At 44.5% G+C, this 27,043-nt stretch overlaps 1 protein-coding gene across 2 annotated transcripts in view; it reads right to left on the bottom strand.

Moving 5' to 3' along the window:
• Nucleotides 1-27,043, bottom strand: part of ACOT7 (acyl-CoA thioesterase 7) — a 108,263-nt gene that overhangs the window by 59,479 nt on the left and 21,741 nt on the right. For both annotated transcript variants that reach the window (XM_073316627.1, XM_073316626.1), the window contains exons 3-4: nt 21,920-22,076; nt 10,213-10,304 (exon numbers count right to left, since the gene is read on the bottom strand). In XM_073316627.1, the coding sequence (XP_073172728.1) occupies nt 10,213-10,304; nt 21,920-22,076 (249 nt within the window). The remainder of the gene's footprint in view (nt 1-10,212; nt 10,305-21,919; nt 22,077-27,043) is intronic.

Genomic DNA, 27,043 nt, shown 5'->3' on the forward strand with positions numbered 1-27,043 from the left:
TGAACACACCTTGTACATGTTCTAATTAGAGCTGTCGATTAATCAGTTAAATCAAGTGATTAACTCAAAAATGAATCGCAATGTTAAACAATGGAATAGCAATTGAAATGTATTAAATATTTTGCAAGTTTTTGTATATTTTAAAATATATTTCAATTACAACATAGAATACAAAGTGTACAGTGCTCAACTTTATATTACATATATTTGCACTGTAAAAAGAAACAGTATTTTTCAATTCACCTCATACAAGTACCGTAGTGCAATCTCTATCATGAAAGTGCACCTTACAAATGTAGATTTTTTGTTACTTAACTGCATTCAAAAACAAAACAATGTCAAACTTTAGAGCCTACAAATCCACTCAGTCCTACTGCTTGTTCAGCCAATCGCTAAGATGAACAAGTTTGTTTACATTTACAGGAGATAATGGTCACCTGAGAGTGAGAACAGGCACATGGCACTTTTGTAGCTGGCATTGCAAGGTATTTACATGACAGATATGCTAAACATTTGTATGCCCCTTCATGCTTTGGCCACAATTCCGGAGGGCATACTTCCATACTGATGATGCTTGTTAAAAAAAAAGAATGCGTTAATTAAATTTGTGACAACTCCTTGGGGGAGAACTGGATGTCTCCTGCTCTGTGTTTTACCTTCCTTCTGCCATATATTTCATGTTATAGCAGTCTTGGGTGATGACCCAGAATGTTGTTCCTTTTAAGAAAACTTTCACTGCAGATTTGACAAAATGCAAAGAAGGTACCAATCTGAGATTTCTAAAAAGGTAGCTACAGCACTCAACCCAAGGTTTAAGAATCTGAAGTGCCTTCCAAAAATCTGAGAGATGAGGTGTGGAGCATGCTTTCAGAAGTCTTAAAAGACCAACACTCTGATGCAGAAACTACAGAATCCAAACCACCAGAAAAGAAAATCAACCTTCTGCTGGTGGCATCTGACTCAGATGATGAAAATGAACATGCATCGGACTGCACCGCTTCGGATCATTATCGAGCAGAACCAGTCATCAGCATGGACGCATGTCTTCTGGAATGGTGGTTGAAGCATGAAGGGACATACAAATCTTTAGCACATCTGGCATGTAAATATCTTGCAACACCGGCTACAACACTGCCTGTGAATGCCTGTTCTCACTTTCAGGTGACATTGTAAAGAAGAAGCAGGCAGCATTGTCTCCTGCAAACATAAACAACTTGTTTGTCTGAGTGATAGGACTGAGTAGACTTGTAAGCTCTAAAGTTTGACCTTGCATTCAAAAATAAAACCTTTTTTTGTGCATAATTCTACATATGTAAGTTCAACTTTCATGATAAAGAGATTGCACCATAGTACTTGTATTAGATGAATTGAAAAATACTCTTATTTTTACAGTGCAAATATAATATAAAGTGAGCCCTGTACACTTCATATTGAAACTGAAATCAACATATTTGAAAATGTGGAAAACATCCAAGAGTGTTTAAATAAATGGTATTCTATTACTGATTAATCGTAATTAATTTTCTTAATCGCGTGACAGCCCTAGTTTAACCAATTTTCAGCAGCACATAGCTACAAACAGTGAGACAAGTGTACCTTTCAGGAATCATTCATTGTTATAATGATGAAATTCTTAAGTATTTTGCTGCTGACATTTCATTTCAAAGTTGAAAGAGAGTAAGTCTTAATTATAGACCTGTCAAGTACAGTTACTTCCAACTCTTTCCAAAGCGTTTACAGTACAGAACAAATAGTTATCCATTTCAAACAGCAAAATGTCTCTGTAAAATCCCTCAAGCTACATTCAAGCATTTTCCTCATTGCATCTCCCCCACCTCCCCCCCACAACTAGAGCTAGAAAACCAGCTTCTGACTGGACAGAATTAGAAGCACTATCAAAAGGCATTAAATGGAAGAGGCACCAGTACACAGACCCTGTTTGTGCCTCTCACACAATGCAATCTTAAAAGCACTGATAATGGGCTCCGACCTCTACAAGAGGTAAACAAACACTCCTTGCCTCAAAGAGCGTACAGCCTAAGGAGACAGGTGTACAGCATGCGGGACACAGGATGCGAAACTCCCATTACAAGAAATTCCTAAATTCCAATTGCAACGAGAAACTTGTTCTGAAGGCTTTACCCAACACGCACGGGCAAGTCAGAACAATCTGCAGCGGCCACTAGTTTAAAAGAGCGGAATGCTCTGGTGGAGTTTTGACGGAAAGCACCTGCAGTGTAGGACAGAGCTTTCAGCCAGAACTTTAGGGGCGATTTCCTCGAATGACACTATTTCCAAACGCCTTCTCGTTACTGCAGCAAAGCAGTGGCAGCCTGCTAAGCATTCTTTCATTGTCAATGCGAAACCCTGAAGTACAATCTCTCAGTCTGTCGTTTGGTCAGATCTCATTCACGGTTTGCACCAAGACACTGAGGTGCTTCTGAAATCTATATTCCACAGGAGAGCATCCTGGAGATGGGCTTAAACTCTGGCTACTTCCTGGAACAACTGCACATAAAACAACAGTTGTCCTTTCTGGGTGAAGCAAGGATGCTTCACTGTCAGCTTGCTAAAGCCCCAATCCCCCCACAGGGGACACAGCGCTCCATAAAGTGGAGAATTAATATTGAAAGGGACAGTTGCTCCAAGCTAATTATACATTGTTGATCAGAGACTTAAATGGGAACATGAAAGCTGCCCTCTTTCAGGTGCTGTTCCTTTGCTTGGAAAGCTTTGGCTCCAGATGGCAGGGCTGGAGTCATACAAAATTTCTTTTATGTAGCTCCAGACGCCAAGGAAAGAAACAGGCAAATTGTTTTAGTACAAGGAAGCTGGCATGTGGGTTACTCATTCTCCTGGGGTCCTCTCCCCTCAGAGGAGGGGCAGCACATGTCACTTCTGAGAGTGCTACAGATGAAGCCTCATTCACACTGCTGGCTATTCCTTCCAAGTCCATTCCCCCAGCTGCCTCCTAGCACACTCTCAGAGGACTGTCCTGGCGAAAACAAGGTTGTTGGAAGGACTTGTCCCTGAATATTTTTTCATCCCTTAAAAGCAGACATCGGAGATTCTCTCAGGCTTTGCCTGCACTCTACGATTCCCAAGCAGAGTAGCTGTATCTGTGCCAATCACTAAGCCTAGACAAGGGCAAGCCAGGTTTTGCAGAGAGAGTCAGAGGAAGTAGCTGCTGCCATTGTTGTCGAAAGACATTAAGAACATAGCGGCCATATTGGGTCAAACCAAAGATCCATCTAGCCCAGTATCCTGACCTTCCGATAGTGGCCAATGCCAGGTGCCCCAGAGGGAATGAACAGAACAGGGAATCATCAAGTGATCCATCCCCTATCACCCATTCCCAGCTTCTGGCAAACAGAGGCTAGGGACACCATCCCTGCCCAGCTTGGCTAATAGCCACTGATGGACCGATCCTCCATTAACTTATCTAGTTCTTTTTTTCTCTGCAGTATGCTCATTCTGCTGTGTGTGCCAGTGTGTCTTGTTTTCAGAAATATAAGAGGTAAATGCTGGGTCAAATCCTGCTTGGCCACACCCACTGGAATTGTAGAAAAACTCCACTGGAGTTAGTGAACAACTGGAATTAATTGGATTTACGTCACTGTAACTGACCAGAATTTGGCCTACTTTAGAGTTATCTGGGGGGGGGGGAACCACCACTCACTCAGAGCCTACCACTGATCTGACTAAATCGTCCTTAGCAGCTCCCAGCTGAAAAAAAAAAAAAAAATTACTCCTTTGCCATCCCCTGCCCCACCTGCTCTGGTCTATGTGGAGACAAACGGGCAAACCTGAGCTACTGTTTTGAACACAGTGTATCTGGCTGTGTACAGATAAAGGAATGCACAGTCCCTGTGTTGGGGGTGAACATCAGCTGTTTAAGCTAGACTATTTAAATTAATATTCTTCACTCAGGACATTGTGGGGTGGTTCAGCATTTAAAAGCTGTAAGTGGCTTTTGCAAGGGAATTCTATGCCTATGTAAGAAGAGGGAAAGAGCATTTCAACTTTATATAATGAATAGCTGTGTTAGCTTGGTAATACTATCCCAAAATGTAGTTTCTATTTCACTTGAAAGCCTGGAGGATACTAAGCAGTGACATCAGTTAGCTATGTAGCCCTGACACTGGAGTGATGGCTTGCTTGATCATACACTCAGTATATTGGAATGACAAAACTCCCCCCATTAAGACTTTCTGCACATGACCCCATTTGCCCAGCTACTGAACTTCACTAGCAGTCTAGTCAATCATTCTTTGTGACACAAAGAAATAAGATCAGTAGCTATCGCTCATAGGGTGCGGGTTGGGAGCTCATTACGGCCATTTCAAACAGAGTTGCCTGTCCCAGTGCTCGATAGGGGCAAAGTCCTATTAAACTAAAACAGTTTCTTTTCACAGCCAACCACACAAGGGGACAAGTGCTTCCCTGCTTTCGGTATTGCTCTCAATGCCTGGTGTGGCATACACTGCCGCATAGCTGCTGTGCCCCTCAACACATTGTACAGAACAACTAGGTAGTCTACTCAATGCAGTGGGGCAAGCAGAAATGTGTCTGCATTATACATCTTGACCTTCTGACACTTACCTCAAAACGTAAGATTCTGACCATTTCCAAGGTTAACAAGTCTAGCTCTGCTCACTCAGCTTCAGCAGCTAGGATTCTTTGTCCATTTCAGTTACTAAGAACAGGTCCCCAGAAGAAGCGTAAGCGTGTGTGTTTTTAAAGAACAATCCCCTCTTACTGCATATTATGCTTCCCAACAATGCAGAAGTATCAGTTAAATCTTATGATTTCTGGTCATTACCTCCAGCAAAACAGATTAGTCCAGGGAGAAGACCCTTCCCCATAAGAAGCTATTACAGTAACTTTACTACACTAACTCCATTGTAATTAGCTTCATTCCAATACCTCTCATTGTAACTTTGGGTTTGGGTTCTAAGGCTAACCCTATGTCAAAGAGTTTTCTTCCCCTTTACCATTTTAATAAATGTTGCTCAGGAGTTATTGAATTCTCTCCCCAGGGAAGAGTTGAGCGAAGCTTTTAAAAGCCACACAGGCAAAATTATTGTTTGCCTGAAGACTGGAGGTGGGTTGTAGGAAGATTAGAGGATACATATGAATATATTAGGTCTGTTGTTCTAGTGCTGTCTAACTAGTTTTCTTCCCATGGTTCTGCTTCCCCAATGAAGTGCAAAGCCACTTTTAATCAGTGTATGAACTTCCTTTCAGCTAAATCGTATTTCCTCTAGAATATCATGACCGTGCCCTATCAAACAAAGTTAGTGCTTGTTTACAGGAGGGCAGCAGAATGGTCTTATTAGGTGTTCTCGGCTTGGGGGTGCTGGAGAAACCTGGTGAGTACTCCAAAGAAAGATACAACCATTTAGCAATAACTTAACTGGCTTTGCAAACTTCTCTCAGCTCCCTAATGGTGGTGGTCATCTTGAAGAAGAGTGACATTTGCCATTCCCAGCATGGAAGAAAGTCCCTGCAAGTCTTATGATGTATCAATAGTGAGTTAACAGTAAGAAGTATTTAATATTAAACAGTGTTCAGACAGGGAAGTGCTTCCCATTGTGAAGCCAGCGGGGAAACTGGTGCCCAGCCTCAGCCATTTGTCTCCAATGCTGCTAACATCAGGACATTCCCTTTAGTGCTGGAGGCAAGTGTTGGAGAAGGACAAGTAGTGGGTGGGGGGAACTAGAGTATCACAACAACAGGATTAGAAACTTTCTAATGGAAGTTTATGTGCTACCTAACCGAGTAGGTTAGTGAACAAGTGTTGGTGGCCACTGCATTCCAGATCGGTTTGCTGGCTATAGTGGATACCAGCACAAGGCTCAGGAGCCAATTTCAAACAATATGCATTGTGCAGTGGGGTAGCTACAGCAACTACAGGTCCTATTATGCAGCACTTGATCCTGAGCAGAAAAACACACCTCTATAGTTGAGATGCAGGCAGCTGAACTTGCTCAATGCTAATATAACAAGGGGCAGTTCTCTGGCTCCTACTAAGTTGCCTATGTAATCTTCCAGAATTTGCCCTAGTGATGCCCTGGACAGAGGACTAAGCTAGGCTGCCTACGAGATCAACTTTTATCTCCATCATTTTCAGCAAACAGACCTACAGATGCCAGTCTAGAGCCCAACAGAAGCAAGATGTCTAAAGTCTTTGGCCCGAAGAGGGCCGCCTCTCCAGGTGGATGTTTGACTGCCCACTGCTCTCACATGGAAGACGTGCAGCACAGCAGGACCCTATTAGCTCATAGTCAATGCCCTGTACTCACAGTTCAGGTGTGCCAATAACTTTGGTCGGCACAAACAAATCAGAAAGTTACTAGAGAGGACTTTGCCCTATGGCTAGTTAGTTTAGCATGGCATTTTTAGAGACATGCGGAGAATAGATTTAAGTGTAACTTTTTCCATAAATTACACAATAGCAATGGCTATGGAGAAGCCTGGTATCTTTGGTGAGTCAATGAGCATTAACCACATCATAAGACTAGAACTCAGAGGTGAGAACCTGGTGGAGTTACACATGGTGCTGACCACTCCTGAAGGAGTCAAGTCTGCAGCCCAAGACATATTAGAGTGGGTATCTAACAACATCTGCCACACTTCAGGGTACTTTCTTACAAGCCACTTTCCACACACGACTTCCTGAAGCAGTCACCCTTTAGGTTGAAATTTTCCATGCTTGGTCTCCTTGCCTCTCTCACCCACCCGAAAGATCCAAATAAATAAATTGAGCATAATTGCATCAGTACCAGTCCTGAAGAGAATACAGCTTAGACAACAGCAGCTTCTCACCAGTAAAGAGAGTTTAAGTACTGGGTAGGCAGATTGTCCCTTGCCATTTTGATTTGGAGAGCACATTCATACATGTGAGGGGGAACACGTGAAAGGTAACCTAATGCCCTAATTAATATTTTGCTGGCAATAGCACATCTATTATCAGGCCAATATCAGACATAACAATGGCTTTTACTGGAGACTTTAATACATTATATTAACTCAATTAAAACCAAGACACATCAGCCAGCTCATTCAGACCTCAGAGGTGTAACTGTAAAGAACTCAATTAAGTTTGGATGGTGTAACAATGAAACCTCATTTATCATCTAAATGAGGCATCAACCTCTTGTTTCAAATGGTTATTTGGGCTCTGACCAAGACGACAAGTTAAGATGGGTTTTGAAACTCTCTAAAATGACCAAAGTCTGAGCTTGACAAATTGCATAAAAGATCACAGGAAGAGTAGGGTTTTAAGTCCTTTCAGATAGGGTAAGAGGAGAGGATGTTTGGGAAACGGACTCAAGTCCTTAGTACTCTGGAAGAAGAGTAAAATACCAGATAAATAAACTTATTCTGATCTGGAGGCAGAAAGGAGAGATGTGTTTGGTGAGAGATGTAGCTTGGCAGGGAAAATGCTGGAATCACAACTCTGTGCTCAACAAATCTTTTCCAGGTAAGAGGTATATGAATCCTCCATCCTGCTAGATGAAATATTGGTCACTAACATACTGGCAGGGGACTTCAAGGACTCAAGAGTTCCTGGAAGGAGACATCCGAGTACAGGGAGAGAGAGAATGTGCTACCCGAAGTCTGAAGCGAACAATTGCTGAGTAAAGAACAAAAATATCCCGCTTTAGACTCTCGATTCATTCGGTCACAGGAATTTTCCTCTAACACGTACTGAGAAAGATCTTGGAGGTGGAGCACACCAGAGGGAGCAGCTCATTAACAGGATTAACCTCTCTTGGCAATGCAAATCCAATGCACTCAAAAGTAGAGTAGCTCCAATGACTACATTGGCAGAGCCAACTGAAGAGCTGTGTTGATGTTTACAGTTCCCTTAAGACTCTGTTAGGCAACGAATGAGTTTATGTCAAGGCACCTGACATGCCAAAACATGGACAATCATTTGGAAGTAAAATTATGCACCCAATCATTAGTTATGAAACACCACAGGTATGCATGATTCATTAGGGACTGGAAGGAGAAAGGCCTCACGCTATCAGAAAGCAAAATGTAAGACCACCACCACAAATGAAAGGTCACTTCACATGTAAAAGTAAGTGGTTTACTACATGTAGTATTCACCAGTGAATATAAAGACTTTGGCCAGGACAGGAAAGTCCATAAATCTCACTTTTGAGGCGACCTGCAATTTCACTAGACAGTTACACCCGTTTCCCACACCTCTTTTCTTTAGTCTCACCTTCCAGTTTTTTTCTTACTATTCTTAACCTTTAAGAACCTACCTAAATTCTTCACCAAGAGCCTGATCCAACTCCCACTGAAGTCAATGGAAAGAATCCCACTGACTCAAGCAGGCCAAATTGGATCAGGCCTCAAGTCCCAATACTGAGCAAACCAAGTCAACGCTTTGGCAGAGAAGAGCTGGGAGTAGTGGAAAACCTTCCTCAAAACCTGTAGCCCCAGAGAACTCAGGTATTTCAAACTTGACATTTTGGTCACTCAGTCATATCTGACTGGGAGGGGGGGGCCGGGGGGGGATATTATATATTTTTTTAACAATAGAAGGGGTCAACCAAAAGATATTTTAGAGGACTGCATACATGTTAGAACTCAGATTGTAGGAGAAGGAGAATTACAGGACATATGGATGGGGTGAAAAGCTAATTCTAACTTGACAAAGTATTTTCTGTTTTGATGGGGTGCCTTCCCCACCCTGGACTCTAAGGGGTTAATAGAGCCCTAGGGAGGCTGCGCAGGAGGCAGCCAATCAGGAAGGGCTGAAGGGAGCAGCCAATCAGGACCAAGCAGGCCCATATGAAAAGGGAGCTGCAGGGCAGAGGAGTTCAGTTCTCTGCTGGGAGTCTAGGGAGGAAGGACTGTGTCTCTGGAGGGCTGAGAGAACTGCCAGCACCCTGGACAGAACAGTGCTGCGAGCAGGGACAGGGGGAGTGAGAGAGCGCTCCTGGCTGGCTGCTGCATTTGCAGGCTGAGGCCCTGAGACAAGGGCAAAGAGGACGCTGGGGCCACGAGGAAGTGTCCAGACAAGTTGCTGCAGTAGCCACTAAGGGAAGTGGCTGAACAGCAGACTGCAGGTCCACCTAAGTGTGTGGCACGGGCAGAGGGCTGTGTTGCTGAAGAGGATGATGCGGTCCTTGGAGAGACGTGGGCCCTAGACCAGGAGTGACAACAGCAAGACACCACCTGAAGAGGGCACAGAGCTAATTCCCAAGACGGCCAGCAGGCAGCACCACCATGGTGAGTGAACCCTGTTACATATGTACACTTAGCAGGTGATTAGTCTAGACTAGCTAGAGATATTTTCTGGCGCACACATGGTTGTACAAAGCATTTCCCTGAACATATGTTTATTTAGAAGGAGAGTTTAGGATGAGTCACTCATTTATTTTTACATCCTTATCCTTAAGGATTTGTCACTCTGACACCAAAATACAGACTCTGTTTCATCCCTGCACTTTAATTACTTGAAAGCCAAAGAAAGTTCTTCTAGAGTCATTTTGTTGCTCTTCAAAGCACAGCTATTTTATCCGGTAAGTTTAGTACCAGCCTTTTTGTGGGTTGCACACAGGTACTGAACCCCTTCCAGGTCTACGCATCTTGGTCGCTGTACCTAGTGAAAATAGAGCTCAAAAGTACAGTCTGTGGCCTCAGAGCATCTACAGATCCTTCTGGAAACAGCCAGTCTGAGTCCTGAAGAGCAGCATCCTCTCCTTCTGCAAAGCCAAGTCTGTCAGCTCTCCCACTTAAAGGAGAAAGGAGAGACTTCAATAGCTTAATTTATGCCTTGCTCTCTTGCATTAACTGGTTAAGTCTCACTTGGCTATGGCGTAAAGAAGTTCATTTTCTGTAGTGCAATATTTCCTGAGATCACTGCCACCTGCTTCAGTACCCTCAAAGTGGTGAAGATACAGTAGTTGCATTAGTCAGAGCATCTTTTCCTCAAAGAGGAGTGAGGGGGGAGAGAGATGAAACACAAAACTGCCCACACCCCTGAAATCGGACATCGTAATAGCAAAGCTAGTATTACTCTGATGCTGCACCTGCTCCGACTGGCCTGGAGGGAGACATGTCAACTTTTAGTTAGAAAAATGAACGTTAAGACTCTGGAATAGAATACGCCCTACTCCAAATCTCTGCAAACGCATACACTAAGTTCTGAGTGTAAGGATTCTGAGCGAACGTACAGGTAGTTACCTGAATAGGAGGAACTTCCAGGACTTTGTCCACGTTCTTTAGAGAAAGAGGCACATACCACAGAGTTGCCCTATTAGTCACCCTCTTCGCACCTTAAAAAAAGAAAAAAAAAAAGTGTTAAAAATACAGATACATTGGAAACACCTGGCAGTAAAGCCTGTGTAGCACTTTAGGAGCATAAATTCTGTACAAGGAAAGCTACGTTGAGGATGATGGGTAACAAAAGCAAGAAGCCCAGATATAGCAGCTAATTTCCTGGAGATGCACCAAAGAGATTGGAGAATGGCAAAGAGCTGTATAAACCATTAATTAAGCCTCCCAAGGCCTAGGGCTTTGCTCCAGTTGATTATCTGATGTCCTCCCTTCCCCATGCTCATTCGATCGGAATACATAGGGAGAGCATCACTGAGGACAGAGCCCACCCCCCACATTCCCCCCCGACCAGGGAATGGGCTTGAGGAGACTTCTCTGGATGCCATGTGCCAGCATCAGAGAAAGAGCTGAACAATGGCAGAGAACCATCATCATGTTTTTGCTTGTGAGCATGGAACGCTTGCTACAGCGGACCTCTTTGGTACCTGTCGTGTCTGAGCTGCACACGAGCAAGCAGCTGATCACCAAGTGACACTGTCATGGCTTAAGAGACTGAGGCTCCAGTATAACATTAGCACATGCTGTGTTCTGACCCCCCACTCAGTCTGTTATGCCACATTGGGTCAGACTGAGGAATTCCAGGACTGGCAGAAATGCATGCGCCAACCGCTGCGTTCGGCAAGAGATGGACAGGAAGCTATCCTGCCAGCAATGCTGCTTGAACCTTCCAGAGCAGCCCTACAGACAGTTAGCGCTTTGTCCCTTAAATGTGTAAGTGTAGCACGTTGTTTAGTGACACAGGCCCTCTGACCGCAATGTTACTGCTAAGTGGCACCTTGACCTGCTAAGCAGGGTGACCTCTTAAAAAGCAGATTTAAATGCTAATGATTGCTAGAAATTAGCTGAAACAAGCATCCAGTATAATGCAAAGGAGCTGGATTTTATCAAGTGCTGCAGGGGCTCATTAGCTTCTGCTGAAGGTTTAGAATGCTTAGAATGTGCACTGTACATGAAACAACCACTGAGGTGGAAGATCACAGTTCGTGTTTAGAGCAGGGGTTGGGAATTCATGTGTTTAATGTTTATTTGCACAATTTCTAAAAACTCGTGGTTTAATGAATCCTACCTTTGGGGAAGCATCTAAACACAATACATACAGGTATAAGATTAGCTGGTGGAAGGATACAGAGCAGATGTGAAAGGAGACCAGATGAGCTCTCGCGTTGTTCTTCAAAAAAAAAAAAAGTCAGTCATGTTTTCAGTGCCAAATTAGCTCTCACACTGAATTTAAAAACTCCAAATATCTTGCCAAAAAACCTTATATAACAAAATGTGGAATTCCTTCTGACAGGATTATTTTATGTCTAAATATTTCCAGAAGTCAAATGGTCAATGACTCCAATGACATCAAGCTCAGAAACTAGCATCTATGGCGCGTGCAAACTATTCAGCCAAGACAGAGCTGTTAGATAAATGGACGGTAATTCACCTCTGGTCTGGGCACTCAATCACATGCACTGGCCTGCTGTCAATACAGCCATTAACAAGCCAGCCGGGGGGGTGACGGATCCTGGGCTGACAGATCTTTAAGTCGGAGATAGGTGAGGCCCATCTACTCTAGCCCTGCTGAAGTTGGCTGTGCCATCTCCTTCCAATATTCCCAGCAGCAAGTTCTGCATGTTATAAAACAGGAGAGTTTGTGGCATGCCAGGCAAACTGCAGAGGAAAGCATACATCTAGAATCGGTAGCATTGTGGCCTCCCTGTGCAGCATGGGACCCTACATCATCTCTTCTTCACAGTGGAGCAAGCACCAAACTGTAGATGCAGATTCCCAAGTGGGGATCTCAGCCTACACAAGTGTGAGTCATTTCTATACTAGACAGCGAGGTTCTCATCTGTCTGAAATTTGAAGGGTCAAACTCCAATCGTCCAGCTAGCCCCCAAACTGCCCCACACGGCTCATTGTGATAAACGAATGCCTAAAATTCATTGGAAGGCCATGGGGGACATTAGGAGAGCGCGCGCTCTGGAGTCGGACACAAAAGAACTGGCAATAGGACCTGGCAGTGAGGCAGTGTCTGGGTGGGTGCTCGAAGCACAATCAGACTTCAAGGCACACCCTCCCCTTACTTTAACTACAAAACATCTGACTTTCATCATAACAGTTGCTGCTGACTATTCTTTTAATGCCTGCAACAAATAAGCCTGTCCCTGTAGCCTGGAGACTAGTCCAAGCCAGCACTAGGTACCTGTATCTCTAGTCCCCTGCAAGAGACCTCCCTAAAAAAATTGGGAGCTTCAACAAAACATCCCCAGTAAAGAAGAGCGTACCCAGACTTCCCAGGCTTACCTTACAAGCCTCTCAAATCAGCTTGGCTTCCTCCAAACCTTTCCCGGCAACAGGAGCCTTTCCCTGCAGAACCCAGGGCCTGGTTTCACACCCTGAGCAGATCTGCCACGAAAGCAGGCTACCCACACAAGAGCAAAATATGGGTACAAGAATGCACTGAGCTTGAATAGATGCTGCTAAATCACATTCATTAGGCCAGGTCCTGCCAGGGCTGCACATGAACTTCCTGTCACTAATAGAAATGCTGCATTTGGCTACGATTCTGCATCATTTTTCAACTACAGGCAAATAACATGGAAAACGTTTCTGCTGCACTTTGACTGAAAGTGGACTTGACAACACGCTTTTGGGAATAAGAATCACTGTTACACCCAACTAAAACTATCCTGACAAGATGGTTACCATGGCAACCACATGAGCAGACCCTTTTCAGGCCTCTGAACAATGTGCACTAAATTATGCAAAACAAGTTCATTAAAAATCCTCCCCCCCCCCATTCTTTAATAAAAATAATCAGAACCGTAATTCCCAAGGAGTATTTTAAGTCTCAAGAGCTGCACTTCTCTTCCAGTGTAATTCTCCCGCAATCACATCCATATACGGTTACTATTTTGCTATTTAATATTACTGTTGCAAAGCTGACTGTGTTAAGTATAAAGGCATGTGCCCGAACTGACTAGTAAAATGGAAAATCCTGGCATTGTTAGTGCTGCAGGTGAGGAGGGGAGAATTGGGAGAGGAGGCTCTCTTGCTTTGCATGGTATTTATTAGCTGACAATTTGTAGAAGAGGAGATTGAACCTGTAGACATGCCTCTCGCTAACAAACAAATATTTTCTGCAAAGGAATGGGCATGAATGGCCATCGCCAAGAGCAGCCATGTTGACCCCCAAGCCCCACATAAATTAAATGCCTACAGGGATAGTAGAGATACTCAAATTCTTTCTGAAGCTGGATGCAGGAACGCATAAAGGTCAGCTGTTCCTATGGCCGAGCAGCAACATTTACAGTGCCAAGTCTCCAAAACATCTCCCAACCCTCTCTTCCACTGCGTGGTTCATCACCATTATAATGAGGTCACTGACAATACAGTATGCTGCAGCAGCTCCCCGTCTTAGCCAGAATTTTCTTTGCACCAGCAGCCAGCATTCAGACCTCTGCTGCTCCTTGCACACACTGCCACATCGACCTGCTGTTCTTAATGTTAGTGACGCTCTTGCCATTAAGCTGCTGCTGTTCTTGGGCAGAGCCTGGCTTACTGTTGCTTTTCCCTGCAGGTGCTGCTGAGGTGGTTACCACAATACTCACAAAGTGACTCAGTCTTGTCATTGCCAGACCTGCTTTTACACCTGCCTTCTATTGGTGGTCTCAGGGCTCCGAGAACAGCAGCAGCTTCACAGGAGAGTCAATGCCCGAAACACTGCGGCCTTGTAAAGGAATCCTCTACCCAGCTGTGCTTTTAGGTGATCAGTCTCTCGCCCCTCTTCTGAATAGCAGTACTTCGAGATCTACTTCTAAAACAAGGGGTTTAGGTAAATCAGGAAGATAGATGTGGCTTTCAAGGCTACTGCTATGGATACTCTAGGCAAATGTCAAAGCAAAATTGTTCCTCATCATGATGCTCTTGTATGAATGAAGCCACTGGAAACAAGGGTAGACTGTGTAACAAATTTGGTTAGATCTATAAACTCTGCTTTTGGATGCAAATCTCTGGGACAGCAAGCACGAAGAGACCTTTACTGCATAAAGGTAAGACTCCTATCTTAGGTGTGTGGCTTCCATTATCATTTCAGAATGCCTCAATCTTTAAAGCATTTAGCCACCATCTCTGTGAGGCCTGGAAGTGCCATTATCCCCATTTTACAGATGGGGAACTGAGGCACAGAGAGACTAAATGACTTGACCAAGATCACACAGGAAGTCCGTGGTGAAGGGCAGAACTTAAATTGAGTCGGAGTTCCAAGCTAGCACCAAAACCATCCTGGGCCTTCTTGCTGCTCAGTCTATTCTTCAGAAACTGTAGTTGCTGACTTCAAGGATACTGAGGAACAAATCACTCCAACTGTCAAGGAAATAATTACTATAAGGTTTATTTTACCAATACTTACAGTAGCATATCATTTAAAAACATCAGTTGAATTAGCCAAAGTGTATTAAGACAAGTGAGAAAAGTTTCTCTAGTAACTCTAGCCTGAAATCTTACATCACATTCACAGCAAAGCAAAATCACTTAAGTGTCAACAAACTCAAGAAAGGTAGGGTTTCATGACTGTTCCAAATACTGCAAGTCAGCAAACATCCAGGCCTCTGGCTCATTGACAGAGCTGCGGGTTATTACTCTGGACTATTAGCCTCAGTATGGATGCCCCCGACACAGCTTTTCCTGTGTACCATTTCGTTAACACGGAGGCAGCCACACCAACGGTAGTGCAGGTGTAGACGAGGCATTGGCAGCTGGCGGCTTTCTTCCCTGAACCACGTCATCTAGCCTTGCTGGGAGCAAGGTTAAATGCACCGACAGGAACAGCAGTGCCTTGTCTAAGCTAGAGGGCTGTCCAGTGGCAGGGAACTCGCAGGACATTTTCAGAGAAAGTGAGGTGTAGACACAGCCTTATACTCAACGGAAGGGGAAAACCATTCAAGACTATTGAACTAACCTGCACAAACCGTTCCTTAATGGTAATACCCTGTAATCCTAGAACAGTGGTTCTCAAACTTTTGTACTGGTGACCCCTTTCCCATAGCATGCCTCTGAGTGCGACCCCTCTTATAAATTAAGAACACTATCTATTTAACATTACAAATGCTGGAGGCAAAGCGGGGTTTGGGGCGGAGGCTGACAGCTCACGACCCCCCACATAATAACCTCGTGACCCCCGAGGGGTCCTGATGCCCAGTATGAGAACCCCTGTCCTAGCACATCTCTCACATGAGGCTCTTCAGCTACTTTTAAGACATATACTAGTTAGGGTTCAGGTGAGCAGTATATGAAAATACATTCAGGACCTGATAGCTTAGGCCCTAAGTGTAGGCTACATTAATAAAAAGTTTAGTATTTATAAGAGGTTTCAAAAATTTTCCCTAGAAACAGTTTGGATGTAAACATTTTCTTTCAGTGTCTGCATCTCCCAGATGGCAGCACTGTGACAGAACAAGAAAAACAGAAGGTGAAAGCGAGTAATTTTTTTACACTTCTCTCAGACTGGTAGCGCAGACAAACTGCAGCAGTGGTGAGATAAAGCGTAGGGTTTTCAGATGCTTTTCACCCTGCAACAGTGAACACATTACTTTGCAATCCATTGATCAACCAAGCAAGAAACCCCTCTCAACACACAGGATGCTGAGAGGCTTCTGAATGACTTGCATTATGAAGGCAGCACAAGGCTAGGGAAACTGACTACACAGGTGGTCCACCGTCCCACTTCAGGCACAAGGGAAGGGGACAAGCCATGAACTGGATGATAACGAGATGCTCTAATATGCTGCATCACAAACAAAAAAAAACCACAGGTTAACATTGAATGAGAGAGGAAAACCAACCATTAGTTTCTCTTGATCTCTTTCACTGGAGGGACTGGTAGGTTCGCACAGGTCTGGAAGGGTTTGACATTAACAAAAGGTGTCAGTTAACAATGTCTGCTCAGATTAGCCGCCCAACCCCCACACTGGCTCAGCCCTCAGTGCTACAAGAGGCAACAGGAGACACAGGGTACTATACAAACAAGATTTATTTTCATCTAGTTGCTACCTTTAAGCGCCGCAATTAAAATAAAGGACATTTCTGCTTTGCTCAAGAGTTAGACAATCTCCTCCAGGCCTGTTACTCAAACAGAACATTGCATCAACTCCCAAGCTCAGATCCAACACTAGCGTTTGTTCTCCGCAACCGTTCACATTACTAGATTGAGTAGCAATTTGTTTGCAAAAAAACTTGCTTAAAATGGAAATGATTTGACAACCTTTTGATGCAGTTTTTAGTTTAGTCCTTTGCTTCTCTTAAAATCAAATGATGTCAAATCTAATCTATTCGTTTGTTATGAATAGCTTAGGCTGAACTGCAATTTCCACTGGTTTCCTCATGTGAAACTGGGGATTTTAATATTTTTGCTGTTTAAAGTCACAAGATGATGAAACTTGAGGGCGAAACTTTTTTTAAAGTCACATTTTCCTGACAAACTAGACTGACAATTTAAAGCAGCAAAATCATTGTACCTAATTTCAAGTTTTACTTTACAGGATATATTTAGATTTTTTTTTTTTTACCCTGACAGGAGTACAACGCACATGTCTGAAAAAATTCACTAGAATAAGTATCCACCTGCTAGAGAAGCGTGGGGGCTGCAACAACAGAGCAACTGACGCTAAATCATGGTTCTGGGAAGAGGGGGTGGCTCCGAGAGACAGGGCTGGGGGCGGATTAGTCAGACACCAAACTATGGCAATGAACAAGACCTTGTGCAAGCAAAAGGAAAGTGAGGAGAACAGGAAGATACTCCCTTCCAGATGGAGTTACTATGTCTAGCCACAGGGGGAGCCCAATGGAGATTGTAACTCTTCCCTTTCCTTAGCCCTAATCTGGGATGAAGGGGTGGTCACCCGCATTGGGCCTTCTAGCTAGCACATGCCCAAATCCACACAGCCCTTCCTGCTATTTCTCCTCAGTTATCTACTGTAGTTTGCAGACTGGGGTGTTGTCCATTGTGAACTGTACCGAGATCACCAGCATTCCAGTGAGAAGGCCAAGAGGCAGCAGGTTTTCAAGAAAGCTGCAGACAAGCGCTGGTTGTACCTGTGTCCAGCAGGCCAGCCAGAGCCTTCACGGAGCCCTCTGGAGACAGCGTGCTCTCTTCGCTCCCCTTATTGCCCGCCCCCATGCATTCATTCCGCTAACAGCCAGGGTCAGACCAACACTGAGGGTTGGAGAAAGCTAAGAAGTCTAGCCTGAGCCAGCAACACTTCACGTCAGGCCATTCAGAGTCCCCAGTGTACATGCAAGAGTCAGCAGTTTCCCAGGAACGTGTGTTCCATGTACACAGACCATAGTACTAGACAGAATGCAGGAGGTTCTGCACAGCGGAGCTCCTCCCCGCCCAGCCACCCCCCTTGAGGGCACGTCTTAAGGGTTTCAGCTTTCGGCGGGGATTCCGGGGCGCTGCACAGCACAATCTGAAGGTGGAGAGTTTCCTACGTAATGTTAGAATAGATAAGAGCACCTATCTACTCCCAGCCAGGTGCTGCGAGTAACAAGGCAGGAAGGACATGACTATCAGCACACAAGCTCTCTGCTAATTTTAATAGTTTTCCCTAGAAGCTTTGAGTGTGAAGGAGCCTTCAGCAGTTGGCTGGTACCAGCAGCTTCTGACATTTGGGTTTGAAAATTTTGGGGGTTTTTTTCCCCTTCTGTATTGGAAAGAGACCTGTAGGACTTTACCAGAGCACACATGTACCAACAGATTAGGCTTAACAAAAACCTTGGAATCAATTAGGAAAGTCACTTCTCAGAGCGCAGACACGCCAGGTCTGCAGCACCGCTCTGCCGAGAGACTCTGACACAGGGAGTGTTGTGCCTATGTCAACGCAAACACCAGTTTAAGAGAAACGTAAAAAGCTTGTGCACATAGCCTCCTGCCGTTGCCATGTGGGAAGATGAAAATGGGTTACCATGGTTACTACTGCCTGGGAAGAGAATATTCAGCTCAAAACAGAGCCAAAGGTTCATCCTATTAAGCTACAGACACCATCCTGATTAACTAAAGCCTGATGCTGCAGCCGAGTCTGCAAATTTAGTACTACGTCTAATGGATCAGAACAACCCTGCCTGAAAATTTAAATCAGCACACAGCAATTGTTTGAGTTCCAAAACCTAAAACACGTACAGGTATTAGAATCCCAGAGCATGGAGTGCAACAAAGAGGGAACGTGGTACCTGCTCCAAATCTAGTGTAGACAGAACATTCTGATGCAGATAGCAGATCAGATGCCAGGGCAACTTAGAGGTGGGGAGAAATCACACACCATCATTAACATACAGCATAGATGGCAATAATTTTTTCTTTTTTCCTGCCCATCCTCTCATCACTATTAAAATGTAAAACTAAATATTTACTGCGTATGCTGTCAACACTCAGTTCTAATTAGACACACAAGTGGAACACTAAGAGCACACCACAATGCGGGGCTGCTCTCTTCAAAGGAAGAGAGTACATTTTAAAGAAAATCATAGCACCACATTTAACTGCAGTCTTCTTTTGTGGCCATGCATTTAAACCTTCACTGCACTGAGAAAACAACTGCAACCAGAGCCAAATGGAGTTCTGACCATTTCAACAGCCCTGAAAGCGTGTATGGTGTTCACACACTTGGCTTGCCCTGAATGCGTACTTCCCTAATGGTTACATAAACACGGGTGCTACATAAAGAGCATCTAGCAATCCAACTACATTTAAAGACTTCAAGCAAACTTGTCAGGGCTAAAGACAGACTCGTAAGGCACAGGTATCACCCCCCACTATGCCCCTACTGCAAGTCAGGCAGGCTTAGAAAGAGAAACAAGGAAAGATTCCTTCTCCACCAATGAGAAGAAAATTCTGACCACCAGGAAAAAAGCCAGCATGAAATAGAAATTCAAAACCTGAGAGATCACTACACCTGAACCAGGCAAGAGGGAGAAGACAACAAAGAGGCAATCCAATCACTTTTACAGCAAAAGAAGGCTTTCTTCAGAGCTAAGTGTTTTGTAAAGCACTGCTCTCCTGCCACCCTGCTCTAGCTTGAAGTCCCAAGCTGCCTTCATCAGCCATGTTATCCTTGCCACATGGCCAGCATGTTCCGCCAGAGTAACTCTCACTGCAAAGCCCATCTGTACAACTAGAGACATGGTAACGTCTCTAAGGTGCCACAAGTACTCCTTTTCTTATTACACATACTAAATCTATTTCCCTATGTTAAGTATCCTCACACCTTCTTATCAACTGTCTAAATGGGCCATCTTGATCATCACTACAAAAGTTTTTCTCCTGCTGATAACAGCTCAGTTAATTAGCCTCTCTCAGTTGTATGGCAACTTCCACCTTCTCTGTATGTGTATTATATATATAATCTTCTTACTATATTTTCCATTCTATGCATCCGATGAAGTGAGCTGTAGCCCACAAAAGCTCATGCTCTAATAAATTGGTTAGTCTCTAAGGTGCCACAAGTCCTCCTGTTCTTTTTGCGTCTCATTCTCCTTACCGTTGTATAATCATGTGTTCAGTTACTTCACAGCCTGCACATGGAAGAGAAGGCAGCCAAAGGGGCTTGACTTGCGCAGCACATCTTTCTTCCCAGACACAGCACTAAGTCTTAATCATCATGCAGACATTACAGCAGTAATGAAACTGAACTCTCTGCCACCCTGCCTTCTAGAGAGACAAGGGAGTGAAGTAATAGCTTTTATTGGACAACTTTTGTTGGCAAAAGAAAGAAGCTTTGAGCTACACAGAGCTTTTCTTCAGGTCTGGGCCAGGTCTAGCCCTTGTGTCTCTAATATTCTGGGACATACATGGTTACAACAAGACTGCAAACAACCCTGTCTTCTAGGCTTTTATCAATTCACCTGCTAGCTATAGTCTTAGATTGCATCAGTATCACTGGCAATCTAGCTAACAAGAATAGACTCAGGATGACCTTACAGCACACTGCTAGTGTCATGCTACATCCTAGTTCTTCCGTACCACTGAAGATCTGTTGGAGCCTTTCCCAGGAAAACGTGTGCCAGAGAAACTTAATACTCGTTAGAGAGCTTTCCCCATGGACTCCACTGGCCCACAGAACTCATTCGGTCTTGGGGCTATTCTACCACTAGGATTGCTCATACAAAATATGCCTTTGTTAGCTCAAGTATCTTCATTCTGAAACTTGAGGAGATTACGGAGGCAATGGCAGACGTGATCACTGGACAGTGACATCTCTGGAACCTTGGATAGTTCCAAGACGTTAGCTTGGCTTCAAGACATGGTTAAGGTTCCAGCTAGGCTACTGCTTGGCATCATGTTGTAACTAAGTCAGAGGACAACTACATATTAACCAAACCTCCTGAGGTACATAGTGTAGGCAGGCTCTTAGGAGACCCTTTTACACACATTTACCCACCCGGTGCGGAGATCACAGAGCGAGGCAGGGAGAGGAGGAAGGAAAGCCACCAATGGGAATACGGAGCTTGCCACAGACCCCTATTTAAATTGCTTCACAGTCCACACGGATTCTACTGGCCAGAAGGAAAGGAAAGGAAAAGCCTTTCGCCTAGGGAACAGGACGGCACCAGTGCTGGCGTGCTGGGAGCACTCAAAGGAGGAAGAACTGGGCTTAGCGGATTGTTCCCCTTCCGCAAATACGGACTGAAGCGCCCAGGAAACCCTGACTGGCGAGTTCTGGGCTCTGCTCAGGAGGCCTCAGCGCAGAACGTGGAGCGACGACATGAAGGTTACATGGATCCCAGCAAGAGTCTGCACAGGTGTTGTCCAGAAACTCTGAACAAGACAAAACTGCCCTTTCACTCTTCGCTGAAATGGCCCAGCCACCTGGAAACCATCTCTGTAGCTATCATTGCACAGTCTCCAGGGAGAGGCCAATCAGGAGGCAGCTACTGCACAATGGCCCACATCTCAGAAAGGGGAGTTCACCTTTCCCAGCACACCCAAGCACAGACTGCCACAAGCCATCCTGCTGGACTTCTCCAGAGAGGCGATTCCTGTTAGAGGACGTTAACTTAGCTGTTCATTACTGTCCAAGACCTGCCTTACCAGGCCATTCAGCCTTTGCCTATTAGTCTCCAGATTCATTCCCTAGGTTCCTCTTGCTCCAGGATCCCCTCCTCAAGGTGAGCTGCTTGGGACTGGCGTTTCGTATCTCACCACAGTATTCAGAGTGCAGCAAGGGAGAGTCCATACTGGAGGGGACTGGTAAATTATTACCAGCTACGACAGATTATCAGAGAAGGATGCTGTCAGACAGATGGAAAACCCGCGCAGCCAGCCAGTATTCAGTTGCTGATTGGTGGACAGACAGAAGCAACTGGGGAGCAGCCATCATTTTTATTGGCTTTCCAAATATGAAACTGAGGAGAGCTTTTTCGACTGCCCCTCAATACAGGGCTGGCAATCAGGCTCCTAGGACCCCATAAGGCAAGAGCAACTCTCCTGCCAATTAACCTGCTTCATGCTCTCCCGGGAACCAACTTCCCCAGAGCAAAGCAAACGGAACATGGCAGCCTCAGGAGTTACCTGTGAGGATGTTTTCCGACAGCACGTTGACTTGAACTTCCACGGAATGTTTGGAGGTGTAAGTGATTTCCGCACTCACGTGAGCCACTTCACCAATGCACATGGGCGAGAGGAAGTCTGTACGCTCCACACGGGCCAGCGCAGACACACAGTGCTCCTACAAATTGCAGACAAACCATGGTTAGACAGCGTCCAGTGCACCAAACCCAGAGTCACAACAGAAGTGCTTACAACCACCGCCAACCAGACCCAATGGCAGAGTAAGAGCTTGGAATACCCCATAAAGGCAGAAGCTTGTCCCTCAATCTTCCTAGCACACCGTATAAAGGTAGGACCACTAACTAACTAGGAGCTCTTTACAAAGTCCTGCACCATCCACAGTGCTGCTAAGGGCTCTCTGAGCTTCACCAATGCAGACTGGTAACCAGTACAGTATTGGAATTTGGAGTGGGGGCAAGAGACCCTCTGTTTAATTGAGCCAGACTTCCCACCATAAGAGGGACTCCACCTAAATTCCAGACTCATTTAATCTGATCTCCCATCATTATCTTGGTCCTGGCATAGTCCAACTCTTTAGATCACATCCAAAGTATAAAATCAGGCCTGGTTCAATTTTGGTGAGGAGATCTCAGTCCAGTAGAAGTGGTGTCAGATACAAGTGAAGCCTTTCACTCATTAAACACAAACATACTGTTCACTGTCCTGGGACTTTGCCAACCATTTTGTTGATTTAGGGGGGTTGGTTTGAGGGTTGTTTTTTTTTAAATTTTTTTTTTTTAATTCTGGCTCAGAGCTAGCTTTGAACAAAGATTTACAGTTGGATTACATTTGGTGGCTGCTGAATGAGATTAAATTAAATTTGTGGACTGTGCACACAACTCCGATTTTGTTTTGCCACTGCGTGATCAATACATCTATAAAAGAAGGAACTAATGGCGGGAACAGGAGCCCACTGTTTCTTAGGTCTTGTGCATACGTTTAAGAGGCTGCCGCATGCTACATGCTTACCAGAGAGCTGGCTGACAGGAAATGCACTTAAACCCTTATTATTTGCATTGGTGTTAGGAGGGGTTTTTCTGATCACAGAAAATGGAAACTAAACAAGCCATGGAAATCAAGGTACTTAGAGAGAGACAGAGGAACACAGAGGCCTACCCCCAACGAAACAGCCAGGGGAACAGAGAAGAGTAATTTTGCTTTACTATTCAGGGTGTTTAAGTTGCCACAATTTATACAATAAGACATTCGTCCAACTTCAAGAGCCTTCCTGGATTATGCACGCATAGAGAGGAATTCAATTCATTGTTCTGGTTTTGCTCAAAAAGCCCTATTCCATGAGCAAAGTGAGGGGCTGCAGCACCACCTGCTGGCAACTCAGTAAAGGAAAAGGATTTTGTAGGATTGACAAGATTTTTATTTGGCCAAACTGTAAGAAACACGCACTGACTGTGGGTGCTAAAATGGAGACTCATTTTTCAGAGGTGCTGCAAGCCGGCAGCTAACATGGGCCCCATCTGAAATTGTGGGTGCTCAGCACCTCTGGAAGTCAGATCCTAGGTCTCAAAGGGGTACCCTAAGATTAAGGCACCCAAAGTCAGTAGATGCTTTTGAAAATCTGGATCTTAGAATTGTGAAACTGAACTCTCTCCACCTCAGAGAGCAAACTCAGTCACCGAAGAGTTATTAGCTAATTCTTATTGCCAACCTCAGAGTCCATCCTGCCCTGCGGCAAGGAGACCTTCGTTTCTACACAGCAGTTTTGCCTGCACTTGAATTATCAGTGTCGTTTACCTCCAGCCCCCATGACAGAGACACTCATTGCTCCACTAGATCCCGCCAACACCTGCACTAAATGGGTTCAGCTACAGCCCCAGCAGCCCCTGTTAGTGCTGCAGAACCAGGCTTGGCAGAACCCCCCTTTTTGGGGGGTGGGGGTGTGCAATTGATTTGAATTTTTCCAATATAACAGTTTTTACAGTTGCAAGAAATTAAGGGGGGGAGAGGAGTCAGAGCTGGGGTTAGGCAGAGCTCGCAGCAGGGCTACAGAGGGTTCCCAGTACTGACAGCAGGGGGCTGCCCCTGTGAGGGAGGCCGCACTTGTGCTGATTGTTACCAAGTTTTTCATCCATTTCAGTGTGTGGGCTGAAATCGACGTTTATATCAAATCCTGCCAGGCCTCTAACCCCTCTCAGCCAGCGTTCAGAGCCACTCTGATTTCTGAGATTCTCCAAGCACACTGCAAAGGCAGCCTGCTCTCTGCATGCCTGGCCAGCGGTCTGTGGAAGCAAGAGACCAGTTAAGGGGAGCTGGTCAGGCTTTTAGGGCAAAGGTAACAGACCAATGTTGCTTAATGAAAAAAAAATGGTGAGTGTCACTTTTAATAAAACACTTAATGACATGAATAAAGCATCTCTAATATTAAACAAAGAATAAAGCAATACAACTATCAAATCACCAAGTTAGTTCTGATACTGGAGTGGAATTGAGCCAAAGTAATGCCAAAAATTATCAATCCTTATATAAATTTTAGGAAGGACTCTTCTGTGGTGGCTGACTATCTGGTTATAGAGCCCAACTAAAGAATGTTACCAAATATATAATTTGAATGGAAATATCTTAACACTGAAACCAAATCCCCCAATGTCTCCCCCACAAAACCAAAGAATTATAAAGCTTTTTTCTTAGACTTCATTTTGCATAACTAACACTGCCCTCCTATCCAACCCTCCACCACCCACCCATAACATAGTATAGACCAACAGAACATGCCTGATAAGAAGTCTGACAACTCATTTAGCAGACAGATTAACTGTCTGAGACTCGAGGTTGACACAGAACACACTTTCTTTATGAGACAATATTTAGGGCTGTTTAAAACCTGGAAACACTTTCAGGTGCTTGCCTGGTGTGGACTTTAGGGATGGGGTCACACAGACATGCACACAACCTTTTACTTCTAGGGTGTGGAAGTGACAAAAAGGGAAAATATATATAAGATAACAGGGAGTTCGGCCTCTTTAGCTCTCGCAGTTTCCTGGACACTCAGAGTGGGAGATGGAACTGCAGCCAAGGAGTGAGATGGTGATGTTCTGCTGGCACAGTGCTTCTTGCTAGAGGGCGTCCTTCCAGTGCATGGAGAGATGGGTCAGAGGCTGGCACAGCTTGTTTCATGTGGTGACTTCCTCTCCGCAAGGAGATCAGTCTTGGAGACAGATTCCAGAATCTCTCTCAGGTGTTGACTAAAAAGGCTTCTTGGCCTTACCCTTGATTCTTACAGTTTGCAAACTTCCCGTACAGCACCTCCCTCCAAGGCCTTCAGACAAAATCAGGTGCAAGGCAGACCTCACGGCCAGCAAGTTGGTCTAATCAGGTTTGAATCAGAATCCTCAGAAAGCACCAGTTTGGAAAAGGCTTACTTAAATCAGCAACTTAAAAAATATTAAGTGTTTTACCAGACACTATGTCTGACTACACTCCCTCCCCTGCAAAAAAAACAAAACAAAAAATCCAAACACATGAGGCCACTTTTGAGGAAAGTGGCAGAGTCTTAAAATGACACTATGTCACCAGTTTATGGAAGTTCAATATACCAATAGCTAACTGGAAAAATCCTAGCAACAAAGCCAGTCACTCAACATTCATTCAATCAGCAAAGTTCAAACTGATCAGTTTCATCATCTCTAGTTTCTTCTTCCACCTTCCTCTTGTAGAACTGGGCTGTACGTCAAACAGCTTATCTGAAATCTTCATCTCACTAGAGGAAAGCTACTTTGAAGTCTACCAAGATGAAACACAACTTTGAAGTGCTATACAGGATCTGTATTCCTATAGAAGCTAGCTGTCCCCAGGGGAGAGGTATATTGAAAGTGCAGGGGGTCAAACCAAGTTGCTGTACATCTTTCAGAAAAAAAGGGCCCCATTCAGATGCAGCCTAGGGGCCTCCAGTCAGACTCTGAGCCTATAATTGGAGTCATCCAGATAGACTCGTGCCCACCTGGAGCCCCTGTGAAGTCAACAGCCATGCAAAGATCGGCCCCCACGGATCAGATTGCAGGATCAAGCTCCATGGAGCAGGCTACTCCATTGGCATCTAGCTTAACAGTTCTAGGTTAAGGGGTCTGCAGCTCCCAAACCTGTCTTCTGCCCGGAGTCGCCAGATCTAAGATTTGGTGACTAGGACATGTTGCAAGGAGCACCTTCTCCCTCTGCCCCGCCTAATAAGCTCTGGGGCCGGTGCACTAAGTGAAGGCTGGGGAGACCTTAGGTAGATGTTTCCAAATAAGGCTTTGCTGGGGCTGAGAAGGGTTTCTGGATGCTTGTTTGTAAGAATGTATTTTGTTACCATTTGTAGATTTATTTGTTTACACTTTGTTAGTATCCACAGGCCTCAATCAGGACCAGAGCCGCATCCTGCGAGGACTGCATTCACAGGCAGAGAAGGGCCCTGACCTGAAGTAGCTAGCCATCTGCCTTGTCTTAGCCGAGAACAAACAGAAGGGAAGAGGGGCAGGGTTGACACAGGTAATTAAGAAGTCATTCAATTCCATAAGCTGGCTAAGATGCAACTGCTTCAGTTAAAGTCAGAGACAAATAATCAGCAACACCCACAGGAAGTCTCTAGCTGGTTATTCCAGACAGTGTTTCCCTTTGTTACTGATAGGCCTCTTAAACTTGTAGTTATTACTTTTCATAGAAGTGACTCATGGCCTCTGGTATACACAGTAGTGATCAATGCGACAAGACACTATAAGTGTGGCAAAGATTGTTGAAGGATATAGTATATTGTATTTGAGACCGACTAGGAACCTGGAGAGATGATACTGTAACACAAAAATAGGCAGAGTTATGGCATCTCAGACATGTCTACACAGAGACAACCAGGAAAGTTATTCAGAATTAACTAAAAGTATGAATTTGAAGTAGATAAATTAAACCACAATAAACCCATGTGAACACCTTAATTCCACTTAGCTTTTAATTGACTCAGTGAATTAAGCTACGCTGAAGAAAATTAACCTAATGTAAAGAAGGGTAATGTAATTAATTTAAATTAACATAAGCTTATGGAAAATAGACCCTGTCACACTAGCTTGATATATTTTTTTGATGCAATTATAAGTTTGG

This window comes from Lepidochelys kempii, chromosome 18, assembly GCF_965140285.1.
Source record: "Lepidochelys kempii isolate rLepKem1 chromosome 18, rLepKem1.hap1, whole genome shotgun sequence".
Lineage (NCBI taxonomy): Eukaryota > Metazoa > Chordata > Testudines > Cheloniidae > Lepidochelys > Lepidochelys kempii.